Here is a 15,529-nt window from a genome sequence, read left to right as displayed (position 1 = left end):
GATCTAACATCTCTGTCAAAAGTTACAGTGTTGCCAGATCTTTCCGTCGAATATGGCCAACCCTGTACTAGTTATTTTTTTAATAATTAACTATTAGTTATTTTTTTAATAATTAATTTTTTTTAATTTAACTGAATTTTTAATGTTGACTGTGTTCAATTATAATGAAATTTTTAATTAAAAAAAATTTCATTATTGTTAAAAAATTAATTAGTGTTCCAAGATACAAAAGGTCCCTTAGGTATCACATCTCTCCTATATATATTCATAACTTACACGTTTAACAATCAAAGAAAAATTAAGACATTGTTAAATAAAATCTTTACATGTAATTTCCGAAAAAAATCACGTTTTCTAATATTATTATACAAAAGTACTTACAAATCCCGAGATATTCACACGTATTGAAATCCAGATCGGGCTGGTCGATTATATCGAAGGGAAAGGCTTCATCGAGCTTCATCGCAGAGCGTTCTTTTTCCTTGCGTTTTGCAGCAGCAATTGTTACGGAATAATGAGACCACTCTCGAATTGTAGATGAATCGTCGCAATGCGCGAGCACTAGTATATGCGTTTCACAGTAGTGCGTTTGCGGCGTACAATGTGTGATACATTGTCGTTACGCGGATCCTAGCTCCTAATCATCAATATGACCCAGCGATGTCACTCGGTGTCGAGAATATAACTCCGGAGAAGAGTTATATGCGAAGTCACGGAGAAGTTGTACACGACGGTTTGATCTCGACAGACGCACTAAAGTGCGAGATAGAATTTTTCGTTTTGAGAGATCGCTGGGGTAAACGGTGCTCGCAGTGGGAAAGAAGAAGCGGACAGGAGGGGAGGACGACTCGGAACTGATAATCTAATCTTGTCCTGCTTGTCGTTATACTTATGCACATATAATGCATTAGGTTCGTCAGAATGTTTTCCTACAAAACAATTAGAGAAATAGAGAAAGAAGGGAAGGATGATTAATCGGTAATCTTCGCAAAAAAAGATAAATAGAGTGTGAATAATGGAAACGGATTAACGGCATAAATATAATAAAAGCAAATATCTTAAGAAAAGAATTTTTTTTCTAGAAAACATTTATCTTTAAAATTAAAGACAATTTAAGTCTTTAGTAAAATACAATTGTATTTTTAATTCTTATTTGATAAAATTTCTAAATATTTTATTAGTTAACTAATATCAAATATCTTTAGTAGATACCATTTTCGAGGAAATATTTAAAGATAACGTAAAAAAACGGTATTTTTGACCAAATTATATAAAATTCGCGAAAAAATATATGAAATTCATGTTAAATATGTAGAAGAAGAAATAGAATTCATTTTTCTTGTTATTTCGATACTTTTTAATACTTTTGTTTTTATAATTTTATATCAAAGCAGAAATATGTATTATTGGCTGTTGCAATTCTTGATGAATTGATAATAGGTTAATAGGTGTGTTTACATTGCTTGCACTCTTTGCATTCAGCATCTGTGCTTTCTCTTTTTTCAATGCTCGAATCTATTTTTCTAATCATATCACTTTAAGTGCAAAAATTTTGGGGGTTTCAAGTAAGGCGAACAAACATAAATGATCTAAAAAAAAATATCCAAGTAAAAAACTCAAAGCCGAAGGAAAAAAATCATTAATTTCCGAGTTTTTTACCCTAAAATTCTAGTATTTTTCCATCATCTCTAGAAATACTTCAAAATATTATTATTCTTTTTAATATTATGTAAAAATTATTTTAATAAAAGTATTAATATTTTCGACAAGGTAAATATTGTATTAATAACAATTTATTAAAACAAAACTTATCCTTTAATAACCTAAAGAATTATAACATATTGTTCAAATGAGAAAATAAAAATATATTACAAAATTGTATCTTATTATGTTAAAAGTTTCATCATTAGTTCATGCTGAAAGAGGACACGCATGTTTCTATGTCTATAATGCTAGATATTATCGCACGGATTGCATCAAATACGATAAGAATCATCGACGATGCGTATCATTTCGTATGTACAATGATGGCTAGTAAGATTATGTAAATGATGATAATTCGAGAAAAACATGGCAATCAGTATACGATAGATTGGCATCTGCTGCAACCAGGTCGACGAAGTAAATGCTCGTCATGATTTTTTGCCATAGTACACCTGTCATACCAGTTTCCCCTTTGCGACAAAACAATATTTCATTTCTCAATGTCTCTTTAAAAGTTTTTGTATGTTTCATAAGTGTTTCTCCGAAGCAAGATATCATTTTATCAATTTCTTCCGTATCCCTTCTCTTCTCCGCTCCTTCCCACTCCGAAAGATTCGCAAAACATTTATTAGCCCCGTTTAGACGTAGCAATTTCAAAGAAATCTAATGTTTTCCTCGCTAAATTTGTACGTGTAATTGTCGATATTTTTTACAGTTTTTTTTTACGACAGCTTCATTTGAATTAAAAAATTGCAATTATAGCAATAATTGTATAAATAGTATCAATGAGTCACGTTTATCTGTATTCGAGACGTTACACAAGCAGCTCGTATAAAATATGTAATAAGATGTAATAAGAGTTTGTAATGATATAATATAACGAGGTGACCTATCCTAACATAATAATTGTGCTTCAAGTTTACGCCTTTATTATAATCAGGATCGACGGCAGTTGCGACAAAAATGGCAGTGCGTCATATTACATGTAAATCTTAACTTTTAAGACAATTTGTCACATCCTACAAATCCCTCGCTGCATTTTTCCAAATTCAAACAGATTGACGTCATGCATTCATGTTCCCCCGATAGACGTGTTTGAGACCGCAAATTGCGATACGTTTCCTATTAAGCGAAAATAATGTCGGCGTTATAAGTCAACATATATACGTAACACTGCATAATATCCGCGAGTATATCTATTCTCGGAAGCTGCAAGAGGTCAATAGGTCTCTTTAACCTTCGCCGTCTTCTTCATCTTTTTTTTACCATCGCATACCTACACGACGTGTTGAACACACAACGCATTCAAAAAAAAAATTTGTCACATCGTGTACATTTTTAATAATTTAATTTCTTAAATCTTTCTCTCTCTCTCTCTCTCTCTCTCTCTCTCTCTCTCACGCAAAGAATTCTCTGAATTTCTCCGGTTCTGTAGATTCCTTTATATCTTCGAAGAAAGATTTCTCATTTCAGATTTTTTTTAGCCAAGAAAAATGCAATGATAAATATACAGACATCGCGATAGGATAAGGAACGTTATCTCTGTGAAGAAAGACAGACTCAAAATCAAGGAAACTGTCATTAAAATATCTGTTAATAATTGCGAGTCACGTATGACCCATAGTTTCATATGCCTAGCAGTGTCATGACGTTTTGCATATTTTTTTTAGTAACGCGCGAAGGACATTAAAGTGCTTTCATTAGAATAAGGTGCGAGCACGTATCTAATGTATGCTATATATGCTCTCGCATGCAAATCTATTATCAATTATGTGATTAAAGACGATTCTGATCAATAGTTTGTAAAAAAAATTATAATGCATTATGTACCCGCAGCGGTATATATACATATATATGCATTATTATTAAACGGAGGAAAACAGATAAGTTTTTCCAGTGAAATCGTCTCGCTTATTTTCGTATCAGATCTGCTACACTTTACAATATCATTGCGACAAGAAATAATTAATACTGATAACAAAAGAATCATTAATGTCACATTTAATAGTTAACGTACTATATCTAACAGAAAAACACGATTACGAGTGATTGCGATCATCATGGATAAAAAATATATTCTTTAAGCTTTGTATAAAAAAAGATGTTATTTAACTGCATTAAGATTTTTTTGTTTAATTTATATGCATAATTTAAAATACAAATATATGTAAAAATATTTATATAAAACTTATGAAGTAGCAAGTCTATAAGATATTTCATGCCTATTAATTATATGATGTTTTTCCTTAACAAAAATAAATTAAAAAGTCTTATTTTTTCCTCCAATATTTAATAAAAGAGATATTATTATATAAAATTTATCCAATCAACATTGTTCTTTAGACGGACATACGTGAACCGCGCACCTCATATAGTATATAATGTATATGAGAATGAGAATCGCTGTTCGCAAACGTTCGTCTAAAAAGAACGACGTCAATCGATGTACTTTACATAATAATATATTTCTTTTGATAGAATTTTGGTTGACCAACAAAAGAAATGGATTTTCACTGTGTTTTTTTAACGACTATTGCATGCAGTAACAGATGCAAATTATGAAACACTGTAAAGTGAAATAAAAATAAAAACTAGTGATTTTATTTTGTAATTCCCTCTAGAGAAAGGTTTATTTAAACAATTTCCAATTAATTTCTTAAATATTCTTTTAAATATCATCAATTTTACTATTTAAAAAATTTTGAACGGCAATTTGGATGAAATTACATTATAGAAAAATTTGTGGATACATTTATTTTAATTTTTCATTTACATAACATGTAATAATTTCGAAAATCTTCACAGTTTTGTGACGCGCGGAATACTTGCGCTCGGAATAAATGTGTTATTATACCAGTATTTTTGGAACATGTGGTAAAACACGCATTTGATCTATGGAAATTTACTGTTGTTAAGAGATAATCTATTTCGTCATCTTCCTTTAAAATATGTCCTCCATATCTTTTGCAATTTAGAGATGCAAGTGAATAACAAGTGTTCAAAACTTGGCAATCGAGGGAAATATATAATCTGGCGATAATGGTCTAATCATTAACGATAGCATGGTGCGAGTTTATCGGCTAGGCCGCTTATCTCTAATAGGTCGAAAAAGAAAAATAAGAAGCTTTTGAAAACAATAGAGGCCGAGAACAATGCAAAAAAAATTTTTATAAAAGAATATTATATAATTACATATAAATTAAATATAAATGTTATTGATATTTTTTTAATGGAATTATATAAATCTTTTTTTCATAATTTAGTGTGTTTCTCTAGCTATTCTACATATAAAGATATTAAGGTAAAAAGCTACAAAAAAATGTATAGTTTACAAAATATTTACACGAACTTAAAATATTTTTTCTATGATAATCCGAAATATGGTATTTGATATGATATATTAAAATGATCTACCTTATACAACTTCTTTCAAATATTTATCATGCGCAAATACTTTCATTTCCTATATTTAGGTACTCAGATTATAACAAGAAAAGCAGAATTTAAATTAAATAATATCGAAAAAAATATATGATAGAAACTTTGATGAATTATACAAGAGTGTCATTTTCTATTGTAAGTTTATGCATATAAGACTTACAGAATTTTTATCATACTCGTTATTTTATCTTTAATTATCTTTGATACACGATTTAGTCCAAACATTGTAATTAATTTTCAAAATAATTTTTTTCAAAAACGTGATATTTATGTTAAAAAAACTCCACATTTTTTAATCATTCAATTTTAAAACTTATTCTACATCTTTAATTTATTTCTTCTCGAAGAATCATTGCTTTCTCGAACATTTTTTCAAAGATATCCTATATAAACAGGACATACAGGGTGACGCATGAAATTTAATTATTTCATTACAATATACTTGTATCGGTTTTTTTTTTAACTGTGTGACCAAATGCTTTACTAATTCATAAAAATTCTGTATGGCACGAGCCAGTGAAAGATGAAAACACACATACTTTGTAAAATGACGATTGAGTTAAAAAGTTGAACGTAAAATGAAAATTATATTATTTTTCGCAGAAATAAAGAGTGTAATAGAAACTTGGAGATGTTTTCATCTACATCGTGCAGGTGTACTGTGCATTATCTGAAGATTTGTATCAAAAAATATAATCGAACATAAAGACGTATTTCCAAGAAGTTTTAAGACAAAACAGTCATATTGAATGTTATCTATTAGAGATAATTTTCCAAGGTTTGGTAATTAATTCTATTTCAGTTCTATATCAATTTTGTTAAAAATAAATATTCTATGCAAAAGGACGTGATATGGCAATGATGCACCAATCTGCATTTCACAAACTAGTCACTGAAAAAAATACTAAATTTTAATAAATATTGCTTTGAATAATTTTAATTGAATGTAAATATTTATTAAATATAAATATATATTTATATTTGGTACAAGACCCATTTTAACTAATACTTTTCAAATTGAATAAATGTTTATTTACTGTAAGTAAATAACTTAATATTATATTAATATTATATATGTGTTAAGATTTAGTAAATTTTTTTTCAATGTGTATGCATTTTTACCTTCATCCAGTTTTGACTCGTGTCACATCTAACAGAGTACAGGATTTTCAGAGTACAGGATTTGTATTAAACACAGTAGTTCAAATATGAAATAATTAAATGATACGATATTTCATGTGCCACTCTATATTATAGATCCGATTATCAATGCACATGGTCTTTAACACATTGGTAGACTTGTATAATAATTAATACGTAGATACGTGTAACGGTAAAAATGAAAAAGTTTCTATTCACGATATCGTCTCGCTTAATATCAGTGATTTCTTCCGTCTACTATTAGGACACATTCATATTAAAAGTGAAAAAGTAAAATAAGGAAAAACAAAATGCGGAAAAGCAGAAGTTGTTTAAGTTAATAAATATTGCTTTATTAACAGTTAATACATACATACATCTTTCTTTCTCGAACTTTTCTCTTTCGACTTCTGATTAGGATTTCCGTTTTTCCACATTCTGCTTTTCCACTTTGAGTGAATATGCTCTTAGATATAGGTATGATTAGAAATTAGAATGCGTCAAATCAATGGAGTTAGACAATCTCGACAGTCGTAAAAGCTCTTTCCTCTTTGCTGCGGGTTATCAACTGACCTCTTCAACCGCGGCGCGGTTTGCTTATAACGTTATTATAACCACTGATACGACACGCCGAGGATGCAACCTTCGATTTGTCATGCAGTCAAAACGTGTCGCGATTCACTGACAAGCGAAATCCGTTCAAGACGATTCATCCATGGCCGCCGGATCATTCTCGTCCTCGGACGTCTAAGTGCCTGAGAGTGCTTAAACGTGAAGTCTTTTTTTTTTTCCGAAAAAAGAAGTGCTTATGTATGTACATATTCTAGCCTTCGTTTAGCACACATCTTTGCTATTTAAAAACGCTTCGTTATTAGCATTAGGATAAAAACGCTGAGTCAACCATTATGGTAATATAATATAAAAAGAATAGTTGAGATACCGTTTGTTCGCGATGAGTATTTCTGATTAAAAGAGATATAAAAAAAGCAACATGCGCTCGCGAATACGCTAGCAACGAACACTTCTTCATATTTCCCTATTTCTTTAGACGTTATCTCACGTAAACATGCTTCTTCATACGTGATATTCCCGTCGCGCAAATCATGGAAATAACCACGCGCGAGTGCCACGTGCTTCGACCAAGACGCGCCATCGATGAATTACCGTTAATCAATTGACTTGGTGCAATAAAACAATTATCGCAAGTACGATTCGAGCGAAGTATATTATTGCGACGCACTTTGTGTTCCAATCGCACGCGACTCTACCAAAACATATATCAAAAATTATTTATAAAATAATTATTATTTATTATAAAGTTCACATTGAAAAAAAGATCTTTTTTTAAGCAAAAATCGAGAATCGATTAATTAAATTAAAAGATTTTCAGACACCTTTATACCATCATAATGCAATTATTTATACTTTCCTGACTTATATAAACAACATTACGCGCAAAGAAATAATATCGTCGGTAATCGTAATAACACAAAAAAAAACTTGTCGGTCGAATAAATAGTCTCAGTACATGTATAAATTCATTCCCGCCGATAATAACATCAAGTATTATAATGTAATACTTAATAGCGACTGCACGAGCGCAAGCGATTCTCTTTTTTACTTTATCATCATGTCTATTGACGAACGAATAAATACTTTAAAATCATTTCCTCAGAATATGTACATATAATACAATGTCGTTTACAAAGTGGTACTTCATTTGGCCATTGTAAAAATCACTCGATCTCTGATCAAATAATAATTGTTATTCAAGCGACATAGCAGTTACGTTCAAAATAAATGTTTAAAACTTAATATTTTTAAAATTATTTAATAAACGTTATAAAAATATTGATAAGACGTTAATAACGTTTTTATATAAATAAAATTTTTCTACGCTTTTAAACAGTATATAAAACGATTCGGTTAAATGTTTTTTTAAATATAAAATGCCTGCTAGTAAATTATATGGCATTATTATTAATCGATGGTCAGTAGTAATTTTCTTGCTTTTATAAAATATCGATAATTCTCGCGGATACAATCGATTATATCAAGACGATCGCTATTTTAAAACATAATTTTCATTATTAATGATCAATCTTTGTCCATTTCATTTAACGTCAGCATTTCCAAGATTATAAACAGATCGTTAAGATCCTTTTTTAAGATGCTGACAATTTACGCGTTACAGTCGATTACTGGACTAGTCGCCATTTTGAAGTACTGTCTTTATATCGTTAATCACGAACTTTGAATATCCGCTTGTTTCATTTAGCGTCAACTTTTCCGAGACTTGTCAACAGATCATTAAACATTTTTTTAAGGTGTCGACGATTCATGCAGCGCAATCGATTACGAGACTGGCCGCCATTTTGATACTGCGCAGTCGAGGTCCCTGGGTTATCTACAGCATGACCGGCGTGACCTTATCTCGAGCACGGCTTGTTCAACCCGCGCAAATTTTTATGCACAATCGTCGGTACAGAATGTGCGTGTCTGCAACCGATTGCGTAATAGACGACGGGACGTACTCCTCCTTGGCTTCCCGATTTTTGTACGCGAGCGTACCGGCCGTTTTTTTCCCTCCGAGCGATTGTCCTTCGCAATGAGCTATTTGCGGCAACGAAACGAGACGATATACGGAGAGTTTGCCAAATCATTGCCGCGGAACTCGCGGGAGTATATACTCGGTTTTTGAAGTTGATCGACAAGATTTGTATATTTTGGGCACGTCCCCAATTTCTGTGAAATGCAGGTAACTCGGTTCTCGTCTCGTTTCGAAACACTAAACGTGTTGAGAAAATAAAATTAAACAAATGATAGTTTTCAATGAGAAAACTTATTGTATATATTCGCTGTAAATAATATTATCAGTTTTAAAATAGGTTTTTAAAATAGTTGCATGCGCATATATACGTTTGGATATTCTATGTAGATAATAAGTGCAGAGATGATAAATAAAATGTGCTATTTAAAAACTGTCAGATATCTAAAGTTGCAAACCCCGTCAACTAAATCGCAATTAAACTCAGACAGAACAAAAAGTCATGATGACATCAAAATAATATCAAAATAGCTCTCCAAAATATAATTATATTAGAAAATCACGTCCTTTCGATCAGTGACAATTAATTTTAATATCATTTTAGCGTTATCATGATTTGTTCTGCTTGGGAATCGTTCGCCATGAATGACTGTTCATTACATCGCAGATTCATTCGTGGAAGTACTCACCACCGTTCGAGGGGGAACAAAGCGGATGTCCGCCCCTGACGATCACGCTGTTCTTGACAGCCATCAGTTCCTGGACGTCGTGGCCCTCCATGTCAAGGTCAGAATCACCCCCACCACTTGCCCCGCTACACCATCAACTGTCAAGGCCGATAAAGATCGATATAAAGGTCGCGCGGATATCTCGAATACCGTTCAGGACCGGCCGTCCATCAACGCGAATCGCGAATCACAGCGCCCGCTGGCGCGCGTCGCGATTACGCCTGAAGTAGGAGCGAACGCGTGCCCAGCTGATGCGCTCGGCGCTTCACACGCGTAAGGGGTTGGGCCGTACTTCGCGCCTCACTTCGTGCCGTTCGCTCTCTCTCACCGGAGCGGCTACCGTCCCGGCTATTTTGGAAATATCGCGTGTGTTACCGCGGCGCAACCGCGTCTCCGCGCTATCTGCGACCCGTCGTTTAATCGTCACTTTCGGTGAGATTAGAAAACAAACACCACGAGCGGAAGGGATGAGAAGCAGCAAATCGAAGCGTGATTTAAACACGCCTCGATCGATCTTGCGCGCGCGCATACACACCCGGCAATATCGATCGATCGAGCGCGATCGCGCGCGTATCAGATTAATTCAATCCCGCACAAGTAGAATTTGAAGAAGGCACAAATCGCGAACCTAAATTTGGAAGATAATTCTTGCAATTGATAACGATTTCAGCTTTCGATAAGAACGTATTGCAACGTTATACAAATAAAATTTCTCCTCTCTCTCTCTCTCTCTCTCTCTCTCTCTCTCTCTCTCTCTCTCTCTCTATTTCTCTTTACTCTCTCTTTCTCGCTCTTTATTTCTCTTTGACGAGTATAAACAGGTAGCAACAGAGAGGGCGCGATCTAAACAAGTTAAAATTAAAACGTCTAAAATAGTCAAGATATAAATACGAATCGACTCGCAATTTATCTAGAAAGTTTTGTAACGCTTCGTACTTTTCGCAGTAAATATGTAATATTTGACTGCACTGAAATTAGAGATGCACATAACGTCCATACTGAACGTGATAGATAAAAAAATATTTTGAAAATCAATGCTATCTGAATTTCTTTGATTTTAAAGGTAGCTTTATTCGCAAACACATACATTAAGTCAATCTTAATAGGAATTAATTTATCAAATATAGGAATCGTCCAAGTTTTATCGAGATTAAATTTTATCAAGATAAGAAGAGCAATGAATTAATTTAGATAAGAAGAGCAAGGAAAAGTGAATAGATTGTTACGTCTCTTTTTTTGTTTTGTTCTCTTGTTATTCTGTCTGACTAACAATTTAAAATAAATCGAGAAACTAGTTCGTTCTCTTCGATTGCTAAGACATCGTTAGTTTTTGATTATACTTATGTCACCGACAATTATACAGATAAAAGTTAATAAATATTATTTGTGTTTTGTTGTATAAAATTATATGAACTACCCACTAATTTGTGGACAGTAATCTGAACACGTCACAGGCATCTGATTTTTTGTTTCTTTATTACCTATCGGTAATCTCATTCGAACATTGCATATTTTCGAATATTTTTCAAAACTTTTTTTTGAACCTTATAATAAAAAAATAAGGAAATTAAAAATTTTTTTAAAGAAATCGATGCTGAGATATTAACAATATTCTTTTATTTTAAAAAATATGTGTTTAAAAACGAGAAAATAAAAGACTTAAAATATGTTTAGAAATTTTATATAATAAAAACTATTTTTATATAATAAAAATAGTTTTAAGTAAAAAGTCAAATTCCATTTAATATAATAATATCTACTAACTTAATTAAGATTAATTCGCCATATCGTCATATGATTCTTGTTGCTTTTACGAAACTAAGATACAAATTCCTGATATAAAGCAACGTCCATGCAGAGGCGTATTCACAGAGAACAGAAAGCAGCTCGTTATTTAAAAAAAAATCATTGAAGTACGAGAAGTATGAATGCAGTTGCGCGTTTCTATTGTTACAATCCTGATCATGTAAAGAGGATTAAATACCACCATGAATAATTGTCGTCGGGAGACAACTTTAGAAACTGCAATAGTGACTAAAATGAAACGAACAATTTCAAAAGCAGTTAACATTTTCGACGAACTGGAAGATATTTCAAAACGGATCTGATTGTGAGATAAAATGCTAAATAATTCTATGTGTCGCGATCAATTTAAATCTATTTAATAACTTACCGCTCAATTTTCTTTTCAATGAATAGAATTTTCATCAAAACATATCCGGACCTTCTTTCATTCATTCAAATGACAGAAAAGTTTTATTTAATTCAAATTTTCCTGAGAATTTAAAAATCTTTTTACACCGAATCTATAAAGCTTGATACACAATTCGAAAGCAAAAACAATAGGGATACCTCTACGCTTTTCAGTTATGTCTCAGACTTTACTTTTAACAATTTCCAACATGACATCGAAATAACTCCAAAATGTGTAACTAAAGTAACTTAATTATTTTCAATTCATTTAGAGACCCAACAGATAAAATTTAACAAAAGATGGAACAACCGAGCCTTAATTATTTACAATTCATTTTAACGTTATATTGATGTTGTCGCGACTTATTGTTCTGCTTGAGTTCGCGGTATCATGTTATGTACTATTGCAGCGTTTTTATCGTGTATAATATTTGCGCAACGGCAACATTATAACAGTACTGACTGTCATTAAAAATCTCGAAGGATATAATATACTGAGAAGAAAATATCTGGTACTTCCTGACATCCTATCTACCCTCATCCTCCCTGATATATCACACGCCGCGTATAAAATAACGAAATTACATAATATCAACATAGAAATGCACGGCCTCTAAAAGCCTTAGTATAAAAAAATAAAATAAAATAAAAACAAATCAAAATTAAAGCGAGAGAGAGAGAGAGAGAGAGAGAGAGAGAGAGAGAGAGAGAGAGAGAGAGTTCTAACCTGATTGGACCAATCGACGATCGCGGCGCCCTCTTCGTCCGTCTGTCTGTCCGTCTTGCCAAGTGCCACGCGCACCGTTCTAGCGTTCTCACTCACAATCAGTCAGCGACGGCGCCCGGCGCAAGTGACACCTGTTGTGCGTTTGTGTCGGAGACGCGCGCGCGCGCTCGCCATGCTGACTATTCTCTCGGCACACGATATCCTTCTGCTCCTTTCTGTCGCTTCCTTCGCGCGAAATCGCCTCTTCCAATTCGGCTCCCTCGCGCGCAACGGATGCGTAAACGGAAGACGCGATTGCGCGCATGCGCTTGCATCCGCTCCCTGCGGACGACGCAACGATACACGAACGACTCGTAAAGTCCGCCCGGCCGGAAAGCGCCGGATCTACTACGGACGGTGCGGACTGCCGCGAGATCGCGGCGCGCACTGCCGCGTCGCGTAGCGTCGCGCGCCCCGCGCGACGCCGATGTTTTCTTCCTTTTTTTTTCCTCAAACGTGCGCCGAGCATCAACGAAGATACATGTGGAACACACGCGCGGGATCCTTTCGAAAATCGTCGTCGAGGCGATAATCCCCAAGCAGAATAATTGTCGCACAATAACGTTAAAATGAAATAGTAAATGATTGAAAAGTGATATTTAATAGTGATAATTTTGTAGTTATTTTAACATCATTTTGATGACTTACGTTCTATTTGAATCGGCGCCTCTCGGTGACAAATTGCTTCTTCCGCGACGTCTCTATCGCCCAAATCACTCGGGATTTGTTATCATTGCGAAATATGTATACGGGTGATCTTAGCCACATTATTAACGATTATCGCTCGTGGCCGGATAAGGCGAGCTGTAATATTTAAACATTACTTGGGCTACATTCCAAAACGTTCTCTCCCAGGAAGAACACATAATTGAGTCATTGATATCACAAGATGTTATCATGATGTCATTTGACATCTATTTAAAAATAAACTTATAAGTGACAAATAAGCTCATGATGTTATTATGATATTATTATGATTTAAATTTGTGTTCTCTATTTGAGCTACAAGTAAAAATTTCTCCGGAAAGAATGTCTTCGAATGTAGCCCTTAATGAGAATACGAGTCTTGACGCGATTACGTCTTTTCGTTGGTTGCTTCTGTTTAATTCGTGATAACGAGGAAAAAAAACGTCATACTATTTAAAATTCCATTATACTATCGATGAATAACAGTTTTTCATGTATTGTGCAAAAACATAATATAATGATTATCATGAACGTTGTTATTACATTATGAATTAGATTTAAAAGATATAATAGTTTTATATATTAGGTGTTGGAATTAATTCGTAGCGTTTTTTAATGAAAGAATGTTATTTATTTCACATGAGCATTAAAAAATACATTAATGAAAGTACTTCCCATCACTTGTAAAACGCTACGAATTAATTCCAACACCTAATATATAAAAGAGCAACGACCGTTCTTTTATCACGGAAAGAAGATGACTGTATTATTACGTGTATCATATAAGATTTGTCAATCAAATCTATCGGTCATAAAGATATGGATTCAATTCGAGATAATAAATCGAAGAGACAATATATGATTGTCATCAAAATGGTATCAAAATAGTTTCAAAATAATTATTAAAAACTTTCCAATCTATTTTAGTTAAACTCTAGTCACTTTCCAATTTATTTTAGTTAAATCATTTTAATGTTATTTTAATATTATCAATCATGACTTATCACGTTCTACTTGGGAACTTAAAAGCCGAGAAAAACTTACTCTTGTGTGTGTGTCTGTGTGTGTGTGTGTAATAGTCTTCTATTTTATATATATAATAGAAATACAATATTTTATAGTTGACAAAAAACTACAAAAAAAAATAAAAATATAATTAATATTTTCTAATTGATAAAAAATTATAAAATAGGTATATATTAAAATAGAAATATTGACAAAAAGATTTCCATATAGCAGAGAAATTTGTAGCTGAATATTGCTGCAACATTTTTAATGCTGTTGCAATATTAATTGCTGGAATAATTTGTGCCATATTTAAATAGAACAAAATTGGAATAAGATCAAAATGATATTAAATATCATTTTAGAAAAAAATCTTAACGATATGTTCGATGTATTTTTGATGATAATTTTGTAATCTTGATAGTAATGATTTTCTTATAATTTTTTAACTAAAAAAACATTGTTAAAAAAATATAATAAAATAATATTAAAATAAAATCATCATCAAGAATATGTCGAATAACATCATTATGGTTTTTTCTAAAATGATTGCTAATTCTTAATTTGTTATGATTTGTTATGATTTCTACTTGTATACGGGACGATAAGAATTAATGAAAAAATTTCATGGAATGCATTAAATCTACTGAATTTTTTTCTTAAAAATTAGAAGGCACTCGGAAGAGATTCATCGAAGTCATTCGACACCGTATGGTGCCGCGAACATGCAATCGATCGTTTATCGATCGCATTATAAATCGTGCAATCGCAATTAATTGCGAGATCGATAGGTTAAGCGCCGCAGGTGTGCGCTCACTTTGTTACATCACTGTCACTCGTCTTTATCTCAGGCTCATCGAGTACACGTGTCGTCATATGAGAAACACGTTCCTGATTAGTAAACGTGGAAAGAGAGGGGAAGAGAGATCGAGAGAGAGAGAGAGAGAGAGAGAGAGAGAGAGAGGGAAGAAGAGGGACAGCTAGACTCAGCGCGATCAGTGCTGCGAATAAAAATAAAAAACCAAAAGAAGACTGCCTTGAATCAATAAATAATTGTCTGCGCATTTTCTCGGATCGGATATTAAAGGACTCGGATATTATCTATAAGCGTGACGCGCGCTCGTTAAACATGCAAAGTTGCGGCCGATCGTCGATCTCGATGCCGCAAGGATCTCTTTTCTTAATCAAGTGTCTCGTATTCACGCGCAAAAGTAGTTCGAATCCTTACGCAATCTTCCGGTGTTGCAACACCTGGGAATTGTTGATAGGGAGGAAATCATGACATTCCACGACTGCTTGTGTGATTTATAGAATTCC

The 15,529-nt window shown here is 33.0% G+C and overlaps 1 protein-coding gene across 6 annotated transcripts in view; it reads right to left on the bottom strand.

The window, feature by feature from the left end:
* Window positions 1-12,873, bottom strand: part of Hnf4 (Hepatocyte nuclear factor 4) — a 39,927-nt gene extending 27,054 nt beyond the window's left edge. The window contains exons 1-2 of one of the 6 annotated variants that reach the window (XM_087408884.1): window positions 12,482-12,873; window positions 9,523-10,189 (exon numbers count right to left, since the gene is read on the bottom strand). In XM_087408884.1, coding sequence (XP_087265010.1) covers window positions 9,523-9,613 — 91 coding nt within the window. In that variant the 5' untranslated portion in view covers window positions 9,614-10,189; window positions 12,482-12,873. Of the gene's footprint in view, window positions 1-381; window positions 1,051-9,522; window positions 12,462-12,481 lie in introns of those variants that run through there. The other 5 variants (XM_011064103.2, XM_011064102.2, XM_011064105.2 and 2 more) reach the window with 5 other exon arrangements.
* Window positions 12,874-15,529: the final 2,656 nt, after the last annotated feature.

This window comes from Acromyrmex echinatior, chromosome 8 (assembly GCF_024713525.1).
Source record: "Acromyrmex echinatior isolate Ae372 chromosome 8, ASM2471352v2, whole genome shotgun sequence".
NCBI classification, from domain to species: domain Eukaryota; kingdom Metazoa; phylum Arthropoda; class Insecta; order Hymenoptera; family Formicidae; genus Acromyrmex; species Acromyrmex echinatior.
The sequence above is the reverse complement of the archived record's forward strand: the minus strand, read 5'-3'. Positions and strand labels throughout refer to the sequence as shown.